General features: G+C 49.0%; 1 protein-coding gene and 1 long non-coding RNA gene across 2 annotated transcripts in view; one reads left to right on the top strand and one right to left on the bottom strand.

The window, feature by feature from the left end:
* The window catches only part of LOC133217648 (uncharacterized), a 125,114-nt gene that overhangs the window by 18,909 nt on the left and 81,441 nt on the right, over positions 1-24,764 (bottom strand). The gene's annotated exons all lie outside the window — the stretch shown is intronic.
* Positions 594-22,913, top strand: WSCD1 (WSC domain containing 1). The gene is made up of 9 exons (XM_061363277.1): positions 594-734; positions 8,494-9,141; positions 11,066-11,180; positions 11,586-11,770; positions 13,977-14,098; positions 18,298-18,463; positions 19,252-19,416; positions 20,054-20,254; positions 21,429-22,913. Exons 2-9 carry the CDS (start codon positions 8,733-8,735, stop codon positions 21,779-21,781), a joined length of 1,716 nt encoding a protein of 571 aa, XP_061219261.1. The 5' UTR covers positions 594-734; positions 8,494-8,732; the 3' UTR covers positions 21,782-22,913.

Below are 24,764 nucleotides of genomic sequence, written 5' to 3'. Positions count from 1 at the left end.
AGCAAACGGCCGTTCAGCTCGCACATTTATAAATCATTTACTTCTATCCACCCGTGCCCAGAATAACAACCTGCTGCCTGAAACCTCCGCGCTGGAGCCAGGAGGCTGCCAGAGACTCGCTTTACCGGGACCCTCCAGACCTGTTGGGAAGGGGTCTGGGTCTCCAGAGGGATCTGCCCCTAGTGGGAAGAGGCACGGAGACACAAACACAGGAGCATCCGTTCAGCTGATCGCAGGAGGTCTTCACGCCGCTGCAGCCATCCGTGCGGTTAGACAAACACACAGGCACCGCGTCCGGGGGCTCTGGAAACGTCTGTAGCTGCGGAAACTGCAGAGCCGCTCCGCGGAGCAGCCGTAGGGAGAGGCTCCGCTTCCAGCAGCGGGAGCGTTATGAAACAGGAGCGTGCCGGCCGCGCCGGCGGGGGCTGAGCGCCGGCCGCTGGTGCAGGAGGCCATGGAGCGGCCCCGCAGCTCCCGCACCGCCGCGGCGCAGCACCCCGGCACCCCGTGAGCCGCGGGGCCGTGCGGGGCTCAGGGGCACGGCAGCCCGGGGACGGAGCCCCGCAAGCGCGGCGCGCTCCGGTGCTCGGAGGATTACGGCTGGGAGCGGGATTAGCGGGAAGGGCAGCGGCGGCGGGAGCGGGATTGACCGCGTTACGGCTTTCTGTGGCATTTCTGCGGGCTGTCTGGGACTTCACCTGCCTACAGCCGGAGCGCCTCGGGCACAACGAAAGGTGGGCATCCCTCCTCTTCTTCCTACACAGTTGCATTGTGTGTGTCTGCAAGCTGTTTGTCAGCCGGCCTTGACACAAGTAAGAACCAGAGAACTTTTCGCAGAGGGTGAGGCATTAGCATTCATCGCAGCCTGAGCGGCGGTCTGATTTGTTACATTTATCCATGGATCTGAGCACACCGGGCTTAGCTGCATTATTTATAAAGATTGCAGCTTGCTCTCAAGATGCCCTTTCCCGAGCAGCCACAAAACATCACACTTGAAAAGTGGGGATGGATCATGCGAGTGTGTGTTGTGGCCCCAGCCTGGGGAGGCAAGCAAGAACGCTCGGCTCCTCCAACAGTTTCTAAGCATCCTTGTGCTAAATAAATAGACCCCAGCAATTTTTAGTAGGTGGACGTTGCAGCAATTTGGATGCTGAGGGGTTGTTAAAGACGTTTAAATATCTACGATCTAGTTACAGAGCTGCATGGTGTTTCAATTTCAGTAGATTTCCTTGCACACAGGAAAAGATCTCATCTCCAGCTCCTATGGGCTGAGGCAGATATCAATATAGGGTCTGGGTTTTATGACAACCTCTTACAAAACTTCAGCTTATTGCCACAGAACCACATTGGGGGGGTTGGAAATTGCAGATAAAGCCTCATTTGCTGGGTGCTGGAGTTCTTAATACCAAAGGGATGTACATTATGCATGAATGGTTTGTTATTGATCAAAATACTTTCTAGGTTCAAGAATGCTGATTGCTGATAGGTCTCAGTTTATCAGTGAAGTGTGACAGCAAATTGTGTGTTACCTTTTGAGTGCAAACCTCTGTGTACAGAATGCACACATATATGTGCATGTATACAGACAAAATGTAGGTATGTGTATGTCTGCCCCTTTTCCATACTGGCACGGAATCAGTTCTCCTGATTACTACTTTATCACTGAGCTAGGTAAAAAGTATGGGATTAATGGAATAAATCCCCCTATTGCCATGGTGTGCTCGGTCACAAGCTGTCACTAGACACTTCCCAAGTCATCATGCTGTCTCACAACAACCCTTTTGGACCAGTTCCTCCTGCAGGCCCCTCTGCATCCCTCACCATAGGCAACTGCATTCACCAACACAGTTATTGCCTAGATTTACACCTACCCGTGCTAGAAAATTGGTCTCCAAAAAGTGGAGCATCCAGTGAAAGAGCTGCAGTGACCAAATCCACACAAGTCAGCACTGAAACTCCAGCCTCAGGCTGCAGCTCTGCTCTGCCTTTCACTTCCAAAGCTGAATTATTTATCAGCTGTAAAGCCTGGATATCATGTACATTTGTAACTTCTGTATTTTCAACTTGATTTGACTAGTTTATGGACCACAGAGTTTTTCTCCATCTTTTTACTATCTCTGCATAAAGATGTTTTTCTGCCTTATCACAGTTCAACATTATTGAACAGCTTTAACACAATATCAGCATCAAAGGTAACTTTGCAATCTGACTACCTCTGGTAGCAAGTGCACTTGTACCCAGCAACAGTAAGCTTGCCAGGAAGCCCTCTCAAGCTGCAATGTTTGCCACTGCAGCATGTAGTGAAATTGCTTCTACCTCATCTCTAGTTTGCTGGCAAACCTTAAAGTGGTGCTTAAAGTAACACTCAAAGCAGCACTGTGTCAGGAAAGAGTCGCTCATGAGGGGGCATGTGCATAGAGTCAGTACAGATCCATCCTCTAGCAAGTGAATCTCAAAGTTGGAAGAAATGCTTGTTGCTTCTGAAAGCCCAGAGTAAGGCCACATCTTTTGGGAGGGAAGCTAGCGTGACACATCAGAGCTTCTGTGTCAGGACAGGCTGCAGGTCCCTGCGCTAATGTCTCACTGATCACCTCATTACTTACTGAAAAGCACTAGACCATAAGCTTCATTTTGATGGGAGAGAAGTGGAGGAGTTTGTTTCTAGAAATATCTACAAACCAAATTATTCTCTAAGTCAGACAATTGGAGGTAACTTGGGAAGAGGTGGGAAGAACCCTTGTTCTGTATTCAAATACAAACCCTCCACAAGTTCTGCAGCAGCAGACCTGAGTGGTGTGGTGTGCTTTGCATGGAGGATGCAGGATGAGCACTTGCAAAGCACAGGCACGAGCTCATCCTCAGCCTTGCATGACTGAACTAAACATTCCTGCTTGGGACAGAGGAGAAAAGCAACCTCAGCTTCCCATGTGCCTTGCAGGAAGGACTGGGATGGGAGAACTGGAGCACAATGGAGCAGATCCTCCTGGGCTTCCTCTGCAGGGTTATCCAAGCAGGAATGCCTGCCCAGGGTGCTTCTACCTCTCCACCTCAAGCCAAACACTCTGGGAAGGTTGGGTGGCTGAATTCTACATGGGTCCCGCATGAGCACTGCATTGTAATTGCCAGAAAGGTCAACAAGCAGGTTATATTCCATAGGCCTTATCTCACTGTAAAGTACACATTTAAGTTGGTGAAGGGATTCTGTATAACTCTTAATGTACCTCTTTATCAAATATTTCCTCTCTTTTTTGGTAAAAGAATGTCCTACAAAGGGCAATGGAATTACAAACTCACCTCTTATTCTTCCCTTTGCATGAATTCCTAAATTATAGTTAAGTTAGTGAGATGATTTCAAGTGACACTTCCTTAAGGAGCTGGAAAAGGTAACAATGGACCTTAACCGAAATCCATCCGAATCAACCTGTATCTGAGCGGGTTTTGGCTTAACACAGTGGAGAGCTAGGATGTTTCTTCTAAGCTGTACTTGTAGCATGTGTTGCTTTCCCCACGAACTTCTCTGTCAGTTCCACCCGAGGCATGAGGGGAGAGCTCAGCTTTTTTAACCCCTTTCTCAAAATCCAGGAGGCTGTTCTGGCCACGTGTGAAAGCACTGGCAGGTTCTCAGAGTGCTTTTAGCAATGGGAACAAGGCGAGCTGCAAACACCTGACAGCATCCCAACGCTCAATCTGCAGCTTCTCCAGAGGTTTTCTGCCTACGTGCTCTCACACAGAATGATGCTGGCCTTGACTTTCCAAACAGCCTCAAGAAAATGGATGCGGGTATCCAAAAGGAAGGCCACAAGCCAGACTCCTGCTATGTCCCGAATGACTCCATTTGTCCCCAAAGACGGATGATGAAGGGAAGGAGAAATGTGGAAGAGGGATGGATTTTTCTAAACCCAGTGCTCAGGAGTCAAATTCCCTTCCGTTTACAACAGCAAACACAGCTTTGCTTCCGAGCCAAGGCCTCGGAATCTGCAAAATCCTGCTGGTCTTTAGACAAGATCAGCTATTGATGAGCTGGAGCATCAATGCAGTACTGACCCAAGAATCTGCATTGAGCAACCTCTCAAGGGGCAGCCTCAAATGAGCAACTCCTTCACCTGCAAGTTGGGGCTGTTCTTTAGTGTCTTCAGACTTCCCCAGCTTTTGTAGCATCACTGAAAGCATTCAGCCTTCCCTCAAAAATTCCGTAACTATTCCTGTAGCTAGGAGAGCAGAATTGCCAAGAACTTTATAACTCCTCCTCTATTTCTCTTTACAAATATAGCAATAAGTACAGGTATAAATCTGATACTATATATGTAATGAAAGAAAAATAAGGATTAAGAGAAAACCAGCCCAGAAAATGGGAGACACCTCAGGTCTGGCAGCCAGTCCTGTCTGTGCGCTTCCCAACACCGTGCATGTCCTCACCAGGACACCAGGGGAGGGGAACACTGACTGCACAGTGCTCCGAAACAGGCAGCACCTGCAGACGGGTCCCTCCTCTGCCTCCTGCCAAAGAGCTCCCCACAGCCATGTCAGTGGTTCCCTACCTGCTAACCACATCCTTGCTATGAAATACTGATAGAGCTGGACAGGATCCATTGCCCCTCACCAGGCACAGCCGTTGCTGCTGCCGGGCACACCGAGGAGCTGGGCGCTACATGCCAGCCAGAGCCCATTGTGGAGGATGCTACCGCAGCCCCCTCAAGGCCTGCTGCCCCTGCCACCCCCTGCTCTGGGTAGGGCCCCACAGGAACAGGTCCTGAGCAATGTGGCTGCAGGAAAGTTGCAGAAAAGCAAAGCAGCATTTCTGGGGGTGCTGGTGGGAGACACCTTGACCGAGCACTACAGGCTCATGCAAGTCCTCTGGGAGAGCATCCCTCACACTGCACCAGCACTGACTGAACAAACACCCCTCCGCAGCACTGTCCGGGAGGGTCCCCAGTGTGGGGACAGGGCTCCAAAACCAGGCTACAGCTGCAAAGCCACTGGTGATGAGGTCACACCAGATCAAGAGGGATCCCTCTTCTAAGGTATTGGCTGCCCCAGGGACAATCACAGCATTGCCCAGTTTAGGAAACGAATGGGAACAGATTCATAGTGTGAGACTCTGGGATTTCAGGCAAGATGCGTTTCTCACTCTGCGTTCAGTCCTGCTGGCACATACAGGGGAAAAAACCCCTCAAACTACTTTTGTCTAATGACGTTTCCAGCCACAAACACCTCAAAATGCTGTTCAAACAACTGCATGGTTACCTGACTTCTGAACAGTCAAAAATTCACCGGTCACCTGTAAAGGGAATAGATTGGTATTTCATAAAATCAGATCCCTCGAGGCTTTTCTGAACCCCATCAAGTTCATGCCCTCAATAACTGGATAATCCCCCATTTTATAAAATCACAGGCACCAGACACACGAGGGCTGGTGACCAACACAAGGGGTCCTTTCCTTGCTGAAGGCTCAGCACCATTGCAGCATTAACCCTTTCACTGTTCAGTCCACCCAAAGGTCCTCTCCGCTGTTTATCAGTTCTCATTTCCCATCTCAAATCCTTTCAATTACTGTTTTATGATTTCACTGACAAGCTCAACCCTCAATTAATATGGTCCTAAAAGCCCTTTGGCTGGAAGAACTGATAAATAGGAACAGAAGACTCTTAATTTTCCTCCATTTCACTTCATTTTAAAATGAAACATGTATGAAAAAGACAAATGATACATTTTCTATTACCAGACACTAGTTCATATCCTCCTTACTCTTTCCTTTTTAATATCATCATCAAAAGTGATGTACTTCAATTCTTTTAGGCATACTTTGATGATACTGCATTACGCAGTTTATGGAAAATTCAAATGACATTTCTTTATGTCAGCAGCACTCTGCTATTTCCCCACTAAAAAGCAACGTTTAATTTCTGAGTTGCACATTTGCAGCAGTTGCTGTGGGCGGAGAGTCTGCTTATTTATTTGCTTGGGTTTTACTACAATGTACTGTCATGGCAACTGTACTGAGGGGGAATGCATCTGGAGGTAATTTATATATGTCACATTGACTGCAGTGGCGCTGGCTCGTACCATTTAAACTTTCTCAGGCACTGGGCAAGGGCAGCGTTAGCCCTGTGAGACCCAGAAGCAGCTGCCCCTTAGTAACTAACTAGATCATTAAGCCATGCAGAGCAACAGGAGCAGTGCCAGATGATGCTTGGTGCTTGGAAGCAGAGCTTGCTGCATACTTCAGCCCAGTCCAGTGTCTCGGGCAGCGACTCTGGCTCTGCTGGTGCACAGCAGGTTTTCACCCTGCTCATGTGGGAGGCAGCACATCGAGCCCTGCACAGGCGCTCTTTGGGCAGGCGGTGCCCAAACCCGGCAGGGGGTGATGCAGCTTCCACCCCTCCACATCACTGCAAACGTGGAGAAACTCGGCTGAAAGCTGCTGAAAACTCAAGCCCACAGTGCATTCAAAGGGACTAAATCGGGGCAGTGCTGCAGTTTCCTCATCACGTGCCTGGCCTCCGCCACACGGCTTTGATGGTCCCTCTCCAGCCAAGCCACCACTCGGCATTGCTGATGAGAGGCTCCCGCTGCCGCAGCACTGCCTTAATGAAAACAACTTGGACACACTTGGGAACTTTGTCTCCAAGTGTTTCTTGATATTGTACCTCAGTCACTTTATGAGTAAACCAAAAGAGCTGCGAAACCCTGGATTACAGCTGGGCAAAGGTGACTGAGGCTGATGAATTTATCAGGCCTCAACTTGCTGCTAGGGGGAAATCTTGAATACCTGTGTGATTGCAGGCATTACCATCTCCCCAGAGGCTTTGCAGCAGTGTTTCCTTGGGCGCCATCCCTTTGCACTGTAGATGTGCTCAATGTGAGCAGCGTGTGGCTGCCTCCTCCACTGGCTAAGCCCCACCTCAGAATCCTGCGGGATGCAGGGAGCAGCAGTTTCCCTGCCAGAATCCCAAATGGCCAATACACACACGCATGTTTTACATTAGACAGTCTGTTTTGGGCATAGCTCAGGTTTGCAGTAGCCCCATGTTAGGAACAATGAGTGAATCAAGCCATACCTATGCTTATAGACTGTATTTCTGCAGATAAATTAAAGCAGTATCTAATTATGGCCAATCTGCCTTTCATCTGCCTGGGTACTTGTGAGCCCTTTACTGTAATTCTGGAGTGCTCACAGCGTTGATCAGAGATTTTCAATAGTTTAACTTTAAGGGTCAGCTCCTCAGCTGTGTAAATCAATGCATTTTCCTTGGCTCTGGAGCTGATCAGAAGGGGGGGGGGCTCTTTCCTGGTACAGCTGAGAAACTGGTCTTCAGGTACTGCAGCAGTTTTGGCTTGGAAGTTCATGAGCTTTGGTTATGGTCACTGCTTAAGGCAGAAAGAAGTTGCAAAACTGAATGAAAAAGAGAAGGGAGAAGGGAATGGGTGGAGACTTGGTGCCTCTGTTTAAGAAAGAGGCATAACTGCACATCCACAAAACTGAACTCAGATACTGAAACAAGACACACAGTGAGCGGCTGCTCCTCTGCCAGGACTGTGGATATCAAGAGCGTGCCCCAAGTGCCAGTTAAGCAAAAGCCATAATATTTTCTTTCCTGGAAAACACTGCATCTTTTCTCAGCACTTGCCTGGCTCCACAGAGAGGCGACTGACTGGGAAAACAGGAACTTATGGGGAGATGCCAGCTTTTATTTGCTACAGGAGGTGAAAGGTTCCCTAAAGCACAAAGGAGCTTTTCTTGCCCAGACGATCCCATCGCGGTGCACATCAGCACAACTGAAGCCTGCGAAGCTCAGAGCAGTCAGGAGAGATCTGGGGAAACTTGAAAGGAAATCTTTCCAAACATTCCCTGGCTTTTACCCATACTTCCCCATTCGGCCACAGCACAGAAACCTACTGAAAACCGGCCGTATCCCCGGTGTCTGTTAAAGTGACAAGCACAGCCCTGAGCAGTCCCCAAACCCCTTCCAGCACAAAGCCTGACTTTATTGTGCTGCACAGAGATTAATAATCTTATCGTATCTATTGTGAGTTGATGCAATTTCTCCCCACCACCTCCCCACTGATGTTTCCTTCTGATCTGCATGTGTAGCTTAGCTACTTACAGCTGAAAGGAAGGAATCTGGTAATACCTTCCTAAAGAGGTGCCCGTACTGCGGCTGCCTGTTCCAGTGACCGAGAATGGAGATGTTGGCTATTGGCAAAAGAAAAAAGGACTTTTTTCCCAACATCCCAAGAGAATTAACCTCATCATTAAGGTATTTCTTGTGCATTCCAAGTTAAAAGAAAACAAAAAAAGGAGGGGGAAAAAAGCTGAGGATCTGAAACCGGCTTCTGCTTAATCAATCATTCCCATCGGATTGTTGCTTTTAAAGTGCATCATTACAAACAACAGATGGAGGAACAGCTAGAACAAGGGCGGGTGGGGGACTGTCACCCTGGTGATGGGCATTTTCTGCTCGGATGGAACCAACCTCCCTGTTGCTGTTTCAGGTCTGAGCGGCGGCTGCTGGGCAGCTCCTGGAGCACAACGATGGCTTCGCCCTGGGCACCGGCAGAGCCCCTCGGCCAGGCAGGCGCCTGAGGCTGGTCCCTGTGCTGCGGGAAGAAGGCTTTTCCCTGGGAGAAGGCACCTTAGCGATGGGCTGAACTTATGGGAGGAACCAGCGCCCGGCCAGGCGGAGATTCAGGGGCCCGTCGGGAGGCGTGAAGGGCCTGGTTTCAGTAAGGGCATGGCCAAAGCTTTCTTCAGGCTACAGAAGTTTCTCCGTCGGACCCAGTTTCTGCTCCTCTTCCTCACAGCTGCTTACCTGATGGCCGGCAGCCTCCTGCTGCTGCAGCGGACCCGCATCATTATCCAGCAAGGCTCTCGTGGGACCTCCTCCAGCCAGGCCCTGGCAGTGCTGGACGGGATGGCCGGGGCTGGGATCATGGACCCGCGCCCCGCTCCCAGGCTGCCGGTGGGCATGGACGCCCTGCAGGATGCGGCCCCGGGCCAGCGGCACAGCCCGCGGTGGCTTGTGTCCCGCAACTCCGAGCTCAGGCAGCTGAGGCGAAGGTGGTTTCACAGGTTCATCAGCGACCAGGAGCCCGTGCAGACAGCGGGGTTCAGAGCAATGAAGCACACTGCTGAACACAAAGGTAAGGGATGCACCCTGCCCCTGCGCTCATGGACTGCTCCTCTTCCTGTTCCAGCGCTTCATCACCCTTTCAGCAAATAAATGCTTCCTCAGCTCCATCTAACCCTGCCCTGGTGCAGCTTGAGGCCGGTCCCTCTTGTCCCATCCCTTGTTCCTTGGGAGCAGAGCCCAGCCCCTCCTGGCTCCATCCTCCTGTCAGGCAGTTGTAGGGAGAGATCAGGTCCCCCCTGAGCCTTTTCTTCTCCAGACTGAACCCCCCAGGTCCCTCAGCCCTTCCCCATCACCCCTGTGCTCCAGGCCCTTCACCAGCTCCATTCCCCCCTATGGCCCCACTCCAGCCCCTCAATGTCTCTCCTGTAGTGAGGGGCCCAGGAATGAACACAGGATCTGAGGTGCAGCCTCATCAGTGCAGAGGAACTCAGGGTAGGGGCCACATCTTTCCCTGCCAGGGAGGCTGGCAAGTTCCATCAGTGCATCAAATGAAAACAGGAATTTCTTCAGTAAAAAATTAACATTTCCTGTTAGGAATGCTCCCATGGATGGGGTGTTTCATACTGCTTCCCTGACCTGGTTATGCCATCACACAGGACACAGAGGGACGGGGACTGGATCACTGATACGATGTTCCGCTCTAAGACCTGGAGTCTCTCTGTGACTCACTCACAGGATGTGATTTGGGATACCCCTGGGGTCTGGTGCTGTGGGAGGGATGCAGGGAGAGCACCCTCTGGCTCCTGACACAGCTCTTGGGCCCCACACACTGAGTTCCTCTGCTGCTGGTTTGAATCCAAGTGCCCAAATCCGAAGCCTCCAGTGAAATGCAGAACATCCTCACTGGAGGCAACTCCCAGCCCGCCAGCAGGGTGCTCAGGGTGTGCAGCGCATCCTGTGAGCTCTCTAATTGCACATTCACAAATTACCAACGTGCAGGTCTTTGAATCTGCTCATGTTGGTAATATTTTAATGTTTGATTTATTATTCCAGGCTCCAGAATCTCTATTAGAGTGCCTTAAAGTTTCCTTTTCTTGCAGATTATTTTATTGATAATATAATACTTTTTAGTTTTTCATCATATATTCTCTTCCTGTCCAAGCTCATGTTATTTAACTTTCCTGTGTTGTCATCTCAATGCTGCTAAAACCAAATTTCCTTTTTCCTTCATATTTTAATGATAAAATGTACTTATATACACACAATTGCTGTATAATAGCAGGACTCCACATCACCCTTCCAATCGTATATTAAAAAATGGCCTGGATTTTTATAGTGTTTTGTTCACGAGAACAAAAAAGAGGCTTCACATAGGATGCAGTCTAAGAGAAATATTTATCTTTCATATGCTAAGCAAAGCAAGACATATTTTAAGAGATTCATTTGCACCAGGGAGAAGGAGATAGTTGGATGCGATAACCAGCCAGTGCTGCCTACTTAAGACTGAAGTTATCTTTCCATTATAGCTTTAATATAACTCTATGTGCCCAAAGAAAATTGATTTTCGTAATATTTCTTTCGCATCATCTCATTATCAATTTGAGATTTTCAATAAAACTTGGGAGAAATCCAACAAGATTTCTCCAGGTCTTTACTGCTTTGAAGAACACCTCCTCCTTCACTGCAGAGACTCACAGGGCATTGCCACGGAAGGGAGGGAGCAGGAGCTGCAGCTCAGGGTGGCCACAGTCTGGCTCTCAGCCTGCTTTAAGGAGCTGGAGGAAGGGAAAAGGCTGGTTTCCCTTCGGCTCATTTCCATTGGACACTCGGGCTTACCCCTGCCATAGCTCAGAACCAGCAGCCAGGACTGCAGGGTGGGCAGGATGTGATGTGCACCCCTGTGCAGCTTCTGGCAGTGAGTGCCGCTGGATGGATTTGTCCCTTTTCCCTGTGTCCATCCCATGCACGTTGTCCAACTGTGCTCTTGCACACAGGTACCTACGTGGGATGCTTCAGTGATGATTCGAGGGAGAGGACGCTGAAGGGAGCTGTGTTTTATGACTTGAGAAAAATGACAGTATCCCACTGTCAGGAAGCTTGTGCCGAGAGGTGAGCGGGAACTGCTCAGGGCAAGTTTGCTCTTCTCTGAGTTTGAAATGGGAAAAGCATGCACACATTAAACACACAGCATGTGTGAAAACTGTGATTCTCTCACACCTTCAGGCATGCCATAGCTCTGCTACCTTGCTTAAGTAGACTGTTTCACTGCTGCCTAGTCTCTTTACCATAGCACGGCTACTGACAATATGTTTTCTGTTGTCCTGGTCAAGAATCACTGTTTTGTTAGATGGTCTCTGTGGTCTGTAGAGCATTGGAACACACGTGGTGCCTGTCCCCAGGGCCGGCTGCGTCTCTGGAGCAGGGTGGCAGAAGCATGTGCCCGCATGGGGACAGGTATGGACTCAGGAGCAGGCAGAGTGCCTGTCCCAGCGGTGCCTGCGTTTGTTCCTCCAGGGCTTACACCTACGCGGGGCTGGCGTACGGAGCAGAGTGCTACTGCGGGAACAAGCTCCCTGCGACCACCTCCAAACCCGAGGAGTGCAACAGCGAGTGCAAGGGGGAGAAGGGCTCGGCCTGCGGAGGGGTGAACCGGCTCTCGGTCTACAGGGTGGAGGAGCTGCGAGCAGGAGCCAGGCGACGTAAGTGGGTGTTTGTGTGACCGGAGGCAGGCGGCCTCTCCCAGGAGTGATGCTGGCCTAACCCACGCTCAGAAATGATCCTAAACAAAAGACTGCAGCAGGACAGTAATTAGATAGTAAGTAGAGGAAGATTGTAAGTGTGAGGGACACCAATCTCTTTCCCAGACGAGAGATATGAGACCAGAGTTTTGCTCTGTCCTAGTTGTGGTTGGGATTTCTGTTTCATCTTGAGATGACAGTGCTTACGCTACTTGTCATTCAATCAGGTGCCGTGGGAGATACAGCACATAAACCTTTGGGCCAACACAAAGCACATAAAATACCTAACAGCTGAGTTGTCTTTATTTTTGGCAAGCTCACAAGATCTTACTATGTTATTTGCTGAGAAGAAGCACCAAGACCTTAGGTTGTGCCAGTATTAATGGTACTTCATTTCTTCTTAAAGACAAGTCAAGGTTTGTACAATAATCCACCCAGCTACATATAAATTATATATCAAAGGTACATAGACCTAAATTGCTCGTGTCAGGCTGACAGGCACATTGGCAGGTTTCCCAGGACATGCATCACTGTCTAAATCTTAAGCATAAAATATATATACATCTTTCACAGAAAAAGGGTGGCATTTATTTTTCTCCTAAGTGTTAATGAATTAGTCATCAAATTAGTCTAGCCTGCAGCTAGATTTGTATTTTGGTTGCCCTTAGTAATACTTGATATTTGACTGTTTGAAGAATCCCACTGACAAGCCCACAAGCTAGCTGAGAGGCCAACAGAAGCATTAATCACAATGAACAAGCACATTGGGAAGTAACTCTGACACCACCACAGCACCTGCGATGTGCACGATGCCGTGCAGAGAACAGACCTCACGTAAGGCTCCTGCTTGCACACAGCACATCCAGTAGCGTCTCCACTCAAACCTTCCCTGGGTTTGGCAGCTCCTGGCTCCATGAGCATCACAAACTGCACAGCTCCCATGCCAGGACTGTGCCCCATGTCATGTTAAACACAGGGAAGCTCAAAGCCTGAAGCTAATGCCCCTTGGCTCATGCTGGAGAATCTGGACCCTTCTGCCAGAAAATCCTTGCAGAACCAAAATTCCCTTCAACTCTGCATCTCTCCAGTCACCCAACACGTTTCCTACATCAGTTCTGGTGAGTGTTCTTTAAGGTAGCAAATTGGTGCAGACCAGGAGAAGACCCAAATTCCCTTCCAAATCCTCCTTCCTCCCTGCTGAGTCATGCTAGGCAAATTCTGTCAGCAGAGTTAGCAGAGTGATGAAATAAAAGCATTTTCCACCTTTGTAAAGCCAAAACCAAGCCCTAGGAGTTACAGAACCACTGAACATGCAGGCTCTTTTCTAAGCAGCCGCACCACACTATTTCCTCCGTTACCATCAGTTCATTTGTGCTGATGTGCAGCCTCACTGGGGCAGGGAGTTCCCATACAGCTCTGGGTATCACCTGTCTCTGCTCAGGAACATTGCTCTCTCAAGCAGGAGGGGATTGGTACTGCTGCTTGTAATGAGCATTAGGGCCAAACCCTGACTTCAACCACAGGGATGCAAAACACAGGGCAGTTCTGCCAACCTCCGCGGCACTGCCACAGGAGCAGGGCAGAGCAGAGGCCGATGCTGAAGACCTGAAGAAAGCCCTTCTCCCCCAGCAGCTCACAAAAGCCTAGTTCAGATTTCCAAGGCTGCAGCAAACACCCTTGGCCTCAAAAGAAAGTGAATGGGAAGAGAAGGGAGAGCTCAGAGCCGGAGCAGATGTGCAGGAAGGTGGGTCCCTGGTGGGGGCTCAGGATTCATTTAAATTCCATTCCTTTTCTGGTGCAGATCATGGGAAGCTTTGTAGATTTGTATCGGGGCTTTTAAGTCTTTCAGGGGAAAGCATGTCTTGAAAAGAAGCCTGGGACCTGCAAACAATAGCAATGCCCTCCGCTGGTGGAATGCAATCTAAACCCTTTGCTGCAGCCCAGCTTTCGGTGGTTTGTACAAAGCCAAAGGCATGTGCTCCTTTCAATGCCACAGGATTTGCAACAGTTTTCTAGTGCCTATCGTGGTTTCTTGAATTCTACAGCATTTGGAATATACAATTTATTTTATTATTTTTAGCTTCGAAGCTAATACTGTTCTTTGTGAAAGAGGCAGGATACTATGGACATTGTTTTCTCAAGAGAAACCTATTTCATATCCCTGCAGGGAGGAATGTTATCTATCGAGGATGTTTTAGAGCTCCAGCAAATTTAACAGACACCTTTCCAGCCTCTTTGATACAGCCCAATTTGACGGTGGAGATGTGCTCTGAATTTTGCTCCAAGAAAGTAAGAACAGTTCTCATTTCACATTCTTTCTTTTTTTGTTATTTTAAATTTTAATCCACTAAGGGAATAACAGAGATTAGTGCCTTAGAGCTTTGAATTTGTAAATGAGTTTCTAAAGCACAAAGCCCATCACAGTAAATAGCCAGTGATGTATCTGGTCCAGCTGCTCTCCCGAGTGGGCCTGATGGCAGGGAAAGCCATCAGAGTGATGCCACTAAATATCACACACAGAAAAGCTGTTCTAAGCAAGGAGTATCAGCTATGAGGAAATTGATGCCATTTCCATGTCACACTCAAACCAAGCCCAGAGCCAGATCTGATCGCAGGGGACGCCTCGGTGGCCCCAGTGCCCTCCAGAGAGCAATGGGGAGCCCCTGTGGGTCCAGGTGAGGGAGAGGCAATCCCAGCGACCTCCTCCTGGTGCAGCCCTGGGCTCCCCACAGGCAGCAGCATGCATGGCCACAGAAAACAGGAGGATCTTACATGAGGCATCTACACACAGTTTTTACACCAGTGTGTAACTGTGTTGGCTGGGAACGTGAGACACTCAGATAAGCACACTGAAAGGAGGTGGACTGTCCTGGTACTTTAATACAAATGTGTGTATTTCCACACCGGAATTTTTACCATTTTCACTATAACCTATGTAATTTAGATGTAACATATTTCAATTTAAAATGGAACCATTGTAGAACTTCATGTCACTATGTAAGACTTCCAGAAAGCAAAGAATAAGGTCAGTTATGTGTCAGCTTTTGGACAGAAGGTGAGGACATACCAACATCTGCTGCCCTAGGGCACTCTCTTGGCCTGAAGCAGCGCCTTTGCTCATCCTCCACACTTATCACAGAGTAAGACTGAAGGAGTTTGATGGATGTGGGGATCTTCATGGGAGGGAACGTTCAGCTCAGGGCAGCCTCTGCTTTGGTGGTTGTTGTGGTTGGTTCCTTTCCTCCCCATCCCATAGGGCTTATTTTTTTGTTCAGAGGAGGGTTCACTGCGTGGTCAGATTCAGCCTGCAGCCACATCCAGCCTCATGCACTAAACTGAACGTTCAATTACTTTGTCTTGTAGCATCACAAAACTGATTAAAACTATTAAGGCATGAACAACAAATCTTAATTACTAGGTAAAGTGGGAAAGCTTCTCCCAGTCACCATACCCTCTATAGCAGCTCACCAGTGTAATGCATAACGGAATTAGCTCTGGTTGCAGTGATTCACCCACATACCCTGTGTATTAACACACATGCACCCCCATGCATGTAAATGCATGGATGTCAGGACGTCAGGAGCAATTATGTCCAAAGTTCTGCTGTTAATCTATTGTTTAATGGTGGGAAGAAATCTTGATCTTTGTGTCAGTTTGCACACATGTAACAATTATATCAATATTTACTGATGAAGTGCAGTTGATGATTCTCAGTCTGGGAGAGTGGCATGAAATAGCTGGAGAAGCTCAAACACAAGGTCAGTGTTTTTAAGCACAATCGTGCCATTTTGGTGTGGGGAGATGTCTCTTCTGAATGAATGGGTTTCAGAGGTAGAGCTCCTTCAAGGTTTTCTGACCATGCAGCCAAAAAGTGAAAACATCTGAATGACTGAAAAGGATACAAAAAAGACCACAATGAAAATAGTACCATTTCAGTCCGACTTTGGAACAGGACTTGGCTAGAGGAGAGCAGCAGGATGGAGGAAACTGTCCATCTCTGCAGAACAGCTCGTGCCTTTCCAGAGCTGGAATCAATGCCTACTGCCTTGATGAAGCTTGTGTGAGAAAGCCATGAGCAAACCAGATATTCTAAAGGATTATCTGAACATACTCCTGCAGAGAGGGCATGGAGAGGGCTGCAGAAATGATAGCACAAAGAGGAAAAGGTACTGAAGGAAGGTGAAGAAAATGTTTGGTACCTCTCTCATTTATTCCCTAAAGTGGAGCGGGTAACACATTACCCCCCTGCCCACAGCCCTGCTGGACCTCATGGCACCCTTTGGAAAGTGACTGTTGGAAAGTATTCCCCTAGAAAAGGGCTGACAAGGTCTCCCTCCACTTCAGCAGCAGCAATTGCACATCCATAAGTCCAGTTATTATGCACTGATTTGTGCTTTAACTTTGCATACCAAAAAAGGCCCTGATGCGACACTACAAGCATTTGTCCCAACTTGGGATCCTTTCCTTGCAAAATAACGTGGACAGCTTCCTAGCCAGTAGCAACACACTCCTGAAAACAGGAACCCCAGTATTTCAGTGACTTGGCACACTTGGATGTTACCTGCTCCATGGTCCTTTTACTTTTCCTTGTAAAGCAATACACAGAGGACAGTAATTTGCTAATTTCAAAACCAGACCTGCTGTTTTAAATCCCAGATGTAGCTATGTGCCACTATTTACCCATAAACAAGAGACTCCTGGGACTTGGATCAAAATCCCAGGAGAACGTGGAATTCACACAGAGGGTTTCCAGAGCTCCCTTTAGATATTGTCATTATTTCTCTAACACCATAAACCAAGGAGCAGTGGGTCAGAACCTCCGGTGGCGCAGGCACTCAGCCTCCCACCACACTCCATTCAGTGACCGTGCTGCCACCACTGGGCCTGGGCTGCCCGGCACTTTTGCAGGCACAGGAGCACAGGGCAGTGCTTGGTGAGGTCTCTCTGCAAAGCCTGTCGCTCGCAGGTACCTCGGCACAGGTACATTTCTATTCCAGGCTGCATGGGAGGGCTGGGACGTTTATTAATTTCTCAAGCTGAGAAACACTGCTTCATTGCAAAGGGAAAATTCCTGACTGCAGGCAGAAACAGCCCTGGTTTGCTCTTGGATCAAATCTGTAAATAGTTTCGTGCCTCATTTGCTAAGCAAATGCTGGCTGTTTGGGCACACATGTGTTGTGTTTGACTCCTTATCAGAGGATGAACATGCAGGAAAGAGCAAGAGATAAGCTGCTCAGCAGTCCTGTCACACACTCCCAGGCTCCAAAAGACTTTTAAAAGGCAAAAAGTGTTGATATGGAAGTGGAACTGAACGCTCTGCACTAAAGTAACCCCAAACTTCCTCCAGGCATCCCCACAGAGCTGCCCTGGGGACCCTGGAAACCCAGGGAGAACATCCCTAGTCCCCTGGTAGAGAGAACTGAACTTGAGGGTCAGCTGCAGCACAGTAGTAAGTGCACTTTTCCTAGTGAGACACAAGCAGCCGCTGACTTCTTCAGCAAATGATCAGCACATTTCCCTCAAAGTTCCCTTAGCTCCCATCAGCGCCAGCCCAGCCCCACTGCCCCAGCACCTCCTTGGGAATTACCTCCTTGCAATGAACACTACCTGTGAGTAGTGTGTGGTTGCACACCTTACACCCTGCCCAGGTACCTGTCATTTGCAGCACTCAGCCTGGATTTCAGGCGAGGTTTCCCTATCTAGAAGCAAGGTAGAACCTCCCTCCAGCAGCAGGCACCGCACGTCCCCTCTGCCTCCTCTGGCACAGCCCCACACTCACCCTCAGTGGGGTCCCTCTGAATACATGTGCCAAAAATGACTTGGTACCACATTTCTAAGTGGCTTTTTTAGAAGTGTACACAGCAGCTCTCAAAGCCTCTGCCAGCCCCTCCGTGCCCCTTCATTTTCTGCTAACTGGGAAGAAGTCACACTGAGACATGTACTTCTTTATGGATTGACTTTTTCTGGGTTTAAAATGACATTAGTCAGTGGGTCTGAATTCCCTCTTTGCTTTAATTCTTTAAGGGCAAGCTTCCTCTACACAAACTCTGGTATAAGCTGCATAAGGCAAACCTGTTACCAGCAGAGTCCTCCGTTTGAGGGAATGTAAGTGGAAGTTTAAAAGATGATCCAATTCAAAATGGGTGAAAATAAGAACAACTTTTCCTACACTGAAGTTTTGCAGATAGAATTACATACTAGGGGCTACAGGACTATTATAAAATTATGGCTTATGAATAATTAAGAAAATCAGAACATTTTCACTTCTCATGCTTTATGCGGTTTGTGTCTGAGAACCACTCTTACAGCAATTGCAATATGAAAAGCACTAGAAGCATAAGACGCGTGAGCTTTACAATGATATATCAAACACCGCTTTGATCTTGACAGTGGCCTTGTGAAGATGTATTTCTCTTTGCACAGCAGCAGCATTCCCCACGGGCTGTTGATGTGGCGTTTACACACTGCTCTGTTTTCCCCTTCCGCAGGAGTTTCCCTTGGCAGTGCTCCGAGCACGGGAGTGCTACTGCGGCTATGCCACCGGGCGCTTCTCGCTGCACAACGGGGCGGATGCGCTGCTCTGCAGCGGGCTGCACAACGCCAGCAGCACGGCCAAGGGACAGTACTGCCTGGTCTATCAGACCCCAGTGCAAGGTAGGAGCACCCGCCCTGCCAGGGCAGAGCCAGCACTGCACCCCCCAGCAGTGGTGGGGCTCATCTCCGTCCAGTGGCTCTTTGAGGAATAGAGAGCATAATTGATAATTTATAGTTTATTTCCTGGCTTCTTGTTGAACTGTCAGAGGGTCAGGAGTGGCTCTTGTCCTACCCGTGCTTCTGTGGGCAGGCTAAGAAATAAGGCTAGGATTTACAAAAGCATGGTAGGCTGTCATAAAGTATCTCTAAAGTATGGAGACCAGTGCCCAGCCCCCATGGAGATGGACACAATAAGGCTCATCGCTACCTTAGGCCCTTTGGAGAGGACAAAGAGAGACAGGACATTAAGAGACACAGCTAGAGGTTTAACTGAAGCAGCTCCTTGCAGTAGGAGGGGTTTCTCCTGCATTATAAAACTGCAATTTCCAGGTGTAATGGTACATTCAGGTTTCATTGAAAAGCCAACCTGCCAGGCAAATAGCCCCTAACAAACAGGCATCAAGGGGCTTTTATCACAACTTGCTGGCAAGTACAATGGTTTGCCACACCTCTTTCAAAAAAGCATTGCCTAACACAAAACCAGCAAAAACCTCTTCTGAGGATAATCTCTCTGGCCTCTTACGGCTGAATTAATTTTGGGAAGTAGCTGAGTCACAACCGGACTCAAATTGATATCCCATATTTGCAAGAGAGAAAAGAAAGAAGCAATAAACGCAGTAATCAAGAGCTGTCAGGGAAATCATTAAAAAGCCACAGTGCTAACAATGAAATATCTTCTGTACTCGCAGACACCCGCTGCACGGACAGGAAATTCTTAACCACCAAATCCAAAGTGTTTGTTGCTTTGTCGAGCTTTCCTGGGGCTGGGAATACGTGGGCTCGCCATTTGATAGAGCATGCCACAGGATACTACACAGGAAGCTATTACTTCGATGGAGCCCTGTACAACAAAGGTACTGTGTCCCCAGGGATGGGGAGCACAAAGCCCCTCCGAGACACGGAGCTTTGGTTGCTCTGGCATCCTCCTGCTGGGACCCAGCGGGTGCTGCCCTGCTCAGCACACTGGCAGAATTCAAACCCGTGCCTGGAACGAGCATCGCTCACAGTGCTGGCAGCAGTAGGGACAGCTTCAACAGCTCCACAGGCAGCTGCTTTCACAGACCACAGCCAGAATGTGCAGGTCACCTGCACTGGTGCTGCTGAGCACACACACGTGCACAGCTCCCATCTGAAAGACTGGTCCAAAAGACCAGCTGACTCAAATGCCAACTAAACCAAGCCTTGTGTAGCACAGGAAACAGCATTTTAAAGTGTTCCTCACTGTGCTGGCAGGGCAGCAACCTGCACAGGCACGATATTCAGCAAGCACAAGCAGCGGCCCTGTGCAAAGCAGCCCCTGTACAGTGAGGTGCTGCCTGCGTCTCCCCAGTGGAGGAAAGCCATGCTCCCACACACACCCAGCTCAGACATGGATTTGACGGGCTGGTCCTCCCACTGCAGTTTTACACCACTGTAGAGAGTGATTTAGAGTGTGAAAGGTACAGGCACATCATCAAGCGGAAAAGCCAACAATCCTGTCTTGTAAAACAGGTTTTAAAGGAGAAAAAGACCACTGGAGGAGCAGAAGGACCATCTGTGTGAAAACACACGAGAGTGGCAAGACAGAGATTGAAATGTTTGACTCGGCGATCCTGCTGATCCGGAACCCATACAAGTCTCTGATGGCGGAGTTCAACAGGAAGTATGCAGGGCACCTGGGCTACGCCACCGACCGCAACTGGAAAAGCAAAGGTAAAACATCACCCCGGGGTGGGCTTCAGACACAGCTTCAAACCCAGCATACTGGGGAGGGGGAGTGCACCAGGACCAAGTGAGCCCCGCAAACAGTGGGACTCGATTCCCACCGCAGCCGAGCGCAGTCCCCAAAGTGCCTGGACCTGCACCTGGGGTCTCGCTGCGCATCCAGCACCAAACCTGTGCCCACAGGCGTGCAGCAGCACTGCTGCCACCGTGCTGTTTGGCAGAGAAAACATGTCCAGGTCCAACATCCCTGTGTACAGCTCATTTGCCAAGCCACGCGAGGTGAAGAACATTTGCCCCTGCAGCATGTAATAAACATGAGAAGTCTTATTTAAGATTTGGAGGATTCAATGGAGCATGACATTTCCTGAAGGAAATTTTACAGCACTGCACAGGTGCTACTGCACTGCAGATAAAGAAGGATAATAGCAATAAGGGGACTTGAGATTCAGTGTTCCTTGAACACACAGACTTCAGAATATGCCTGCCACGCTTCATGCGTTTGACTGGCAAGCTGATGGTGTGACTGTGATTTCCCCACTGAACACACTGCTGCATTCAGACACCAGCAGAGGAGGGATTCCACTTGCATATCTCCTCATGCATATTTGAGGCATTACAGCTGTGCCTTGGCAAGCCACAGAGCACAGGGCTGAGGGAGGCTGGGGAAGTGTTCTCTCTCACAGCACATTTCTTTCCCAAGATCATGTATTACCTTTCATCAGTCACAACTCAAAACCTATTCATCAAACCCAGACAAAACAGCCCTTAGTAGTAAGTCCAGAGGGAATGGCTTTCCCATAACAATTTGTAGTTTGCTGTACATTTCAGCCACAAGTGCTCTTTGTCCAGCCCAAAAGCTTTAGCTAGGACTATTAGATTATCATAAACAGCAAACAGAGACCGAGGTGTCATTAATGGGAGGCAGGGGTAGGAAAATAACTCAGTAAATCCTGTCCCTGTGATCGTGGTGGGTGACCCAAGATCCCTCCCATGTGCCAGGCACAGATGAATCTTCTGAACGCATCCTATTCCCCAGCGTGCGCGCATCCAGCACCACCAGCCCATGCCCAGCACCGCCAGTCCTGCTGCACAGGTAAGGCTTGGAACACGGCTGCCGCCAGCACGGCTAACACTGTCTCCTCTCCCTGTTTCCCGTGTGCAGAGTGGCCGGATTTCGTGAACAGCTATGCGTCCTGGTGGGCCTCCCACGTCCTGGACTGGCTCAAGTACGGGAAGCGCCTGCTCGTCGTCCACTACGAGGACCTGAAGCAGAGCCTCATCCCCAAGCTGAAGGAAATGGTGGAGTTCCTGAACATGACGGTGACAGAGGACAGACTGCTCTGTGTGGAGAACAACAGGGACGGGAGCTTCAAGCGGTCTGGTGCTAAGCAAAAGGATTTTGAGCCATTCACGCAGGAAATGAAAGATCTTATCAACAGATACATCCTGACAGTGGACGAAGCCCTGAGGGGAAGAAACTTCACAGGGCTGCCCAGAGAGTACGTGCCCAGATGATGACCTGGTGGTGCTCAGTGCTGAGCTTACAAACAAGATCATTTTTCTCAGAAATACAAAGCTAAAAAAACCCCACAAAAATAGTAATAAAACAGGAACAGAGCTTGATAGCCATTAAAGATACTTGTGGAGCCTGCTGAGCAGTGCAAATTCTCCCACTCAAGGGTGTTCTTCAGAGCACTAAGTGCTCCAGAAGGCAAGCAATGAAGGATGGAAACTGGGTTATAAACCAGGGCGAAAAGCTGTTAGTGTCTACCTGCGTGTGCCCCTCCTGCACCAGCGGCTCAGAACCTCACCAGGAGCAGCCCTGCTTCTGCTGCGGGCATCCTGCCCTGCTGCCGTCACAGACCTGCCAGGGGCCATGTGGGCTCCCACAGCACTGCATGGGACATGGATGCATGGAAAGGGGGAGGGAAAAGGCACCTGGACACTGATGGACGGTTCGATGGGAGCAGTTAAGGAGGTCACTTTCTTCCAGACCAACCCACGAGCTTCCCCCCGGGGTTTGCTTGTCGGGTCATCTGCCATGACAGAGGTGCAGGGGGAGAAGGTGCCCGTGTGCTGGGCAGGGGGGGCTTCAGAACCCAGCCCAGGCTCCCCTGCATGGCCAGGGCCATGTGAGCTCCACAGGGAGGTGGCAGCCACAGCATGCCCCCATGGAGAGGGGCCTGGGACCTGCAGGACAGAACCTCAGCATGGCCAGAGGTGGGCTGGGTATTGCCAGTCCCAGAGAGACCCCAGACCTGGCCCTAGGGGCATGAATGAGGCCTTGGAGGGGTGGGAGAGGAGGGATTGCGCCGGTGCCGGAGGCTCAGGACAGGTTTCGGTACCTCCATCTCTGTCACCAGAGCCACAGTGAGTCTGCGACAGCCACGTGTGCTTGGTGTGGGACTCGCTGGGTCCCCTGTGGTTCACTTCACCCTGTGCTGCGCTGCACCCGGTGCAGCAGGGGTTGGCCTCCTGGTCCTGCCTGCAGGCAGCAGCCACCAGAGCAGCTTGGAGATGGTCAAACCACGCAGCCGGAGGGGCTGCCCTGCTGCGAGATGCTTCTGTTCGTGTGAAATAAAGGATTCCTTGAAAACTTGAGTGAAAATACTAGTTTTAATAAAGCAACAAGTTTCTATAAAGGGAACTGGGCTTCCTCTGCGTGTGTATCATTGGTGCTTTGACCATGCATTCATTTCTTCTAGTGTTCATTCAAAACAGAGGGGGCCAAGACTTTGTGCAAACCATTTGAGCCAGTACAGATGCTGGACCAAATTTTACTGTGACTCCTCTGCTTCATACCAGGTCAGGAGTGACACTAGCAATAGCTCTGATAAAACCAGCCAAATGAAGTTGCATTTGGGACTGTCACACTCTAGAGGTCTATTGATGATTGTTCAGTTTTATTGAATTATTTCTCCATGTTAATGAAACATAGGGACAGATGGAGAAAACTACTAAAAATAAAGAATAAAGCCAGTTCCCTGTGAGGCAGGTTTCCTACACTCAACAAGCTCTGCGCTTATCACACTAAGCTTTAATTAAGCAGGATGTTTGAGTCAAAAGAAAGAAGCTATCATGTCATTAAAAGCCATGTTAATGTTCACTCCACTCACATTTCCCTTAGTTTGTACCCAACGGCAGCATATTAGGAACAGGAACATGCGTGCAATGCCCTCAAGCTGTCAGTTTTCTCCAGGAAGTTAAAGCCGTGATGAGTCATGAGCAGAACAAGAGGAAGCAGAGAAGCTGCATTTGACAAGAGAAGAGTTTAACATTTGAATTTTCCAAAGGGAACAAAACTGAAGTCCTGGAAAACTTTCACACGTAGGTGGGAGACAACCTCTCCCTACAGAGAGCCTGGGTCGGTGTCTCAGAGATCTGCTTGCTCCTGAAGTGCACTTACACTCACCTATGGGGGGGAAGAAGGTAAGCTGTAGTAGGAGCAGAGGGCATAATAGGCCAGAAAATGGGTTTGCTTCCTGGAAACACTTCAAAATAAAGCCTTTACAGCAGTACTAAAAAAGCACAGATGTCATCCCCAGCCTCCATACACAGCTCAGCCATTCTGCACTGCTTTATTAATTTTCCATTAAACTCATTTCCACTAAAACCTATTATTCACTGCTAAGACCAAGCTACTACTCTACTACAACAACATTAACCTCCATAAAATAATTAAGGGATGGATTATCAGCATGAGACCTTACGTGCCACCTCTCTGGAACCTAATGTGTCTTTCAATAGCCTGGAATATAATGAGATGTTCAAATATAGAAAGATGAGTTACTGCTTTCCTCAGTTGTGGCATTTATTCAGCCAGAAAGACCCAACTTCTCAATTGCATTACTTATAATTTACTTTTGACCCTGGTAGTTACGAGCAATCTTTAAGGAACCAGCCCTTTGAATCTCCTTTTTATATTGGCATTTAATTACTCCAACAGATTTCCAGATGTACAAACTGTAATGGACTCTAAATCAGCTCTTCCCCTTTGAACCACAGCCTCTCATAGGAAGGCATTTTTTACCCTTCTTCATACTCAGACCAGCAAACCCTCTCTCTCAGCATTTGCTCCTGTTCCTTACAGCATCTATTTACCTTCAGTTACTGGTTCTCGGGTCAGAGGTTTCCCCTGTCGCAGTACTCAGCCCAATGCTGCAGCCAGGCACAACCTACAGGCCTGGCCAGGGGCACTACAATGCTATTTTGGTGACAAATACAGGAACTCACACACACATCATCATTCATAGCTGCATAATTTTGACCAAGCCATCTGCAATAGCAGCATAGAGAAGAATGGCTGCTCTTAAGCCACATGAAATGGTGTCAAGCACTCCCATAAATGAAGAGAGATACGATTAAAGTGCATTATTAAAATGAAATGTTTAATGCAACAGTTCGGGTGGTGTGATAGGCCCAAGATTCTTAAATGAATTCAATTCTAATTCATGCTACCATTGCATCAGGCCGGTCCCTCTGCCCCACACCCAGGGCC

This window comes from Neopsephotus bourkii, unplaced genomic scaffold, assembly GCF_033783945.1.
Source record: "Neopsephotus bourkii isolate Nb327-2 ecotype Australia unplaced genomic scaffold, CSIRO-AGI_Nbou_v1 NB_1154, whole genome shotgun sequence".
In the NCBI taxonomy this organism is placed as follows: Eukaryota; Metazoa; Chordata; class Aves; order Psittaciformes; family Psittacidae; genus Neopsephotus; species Neopsephotus bourkii.
This window is presented reverse-complemented; position numbering and strand designations above follow the sequence as displayed.

What these genes read in the sequence shown, in the direction of transcription:
- WSCD1 (XM_061363277.1), top strand. Translation starts at nt 8,733, where the DNA reads ATGGCCAAAGCTTTCTTCAGGCTACAGAAGTTTCTCCGTCGGACCCAG. An exon ending in CTGAATTTTGCTCCAAGAAA is followed by an intron (nt 14,099 to 18,297) that starts GTAAGAACAGTT and finishes CCCCTTCCGCAG; the next exon opens with GAGTTTCCCTTGGCAGTGCT. An exon ending in CTATCAGACCCCAGTGCAAG is followed by an intron (nt 18,464 to 19,251) that starts GTAGGAGCACCC and finishes CTGTACTCGCAG; the next exon opens with ACACCCGCTGCACGGACAGG.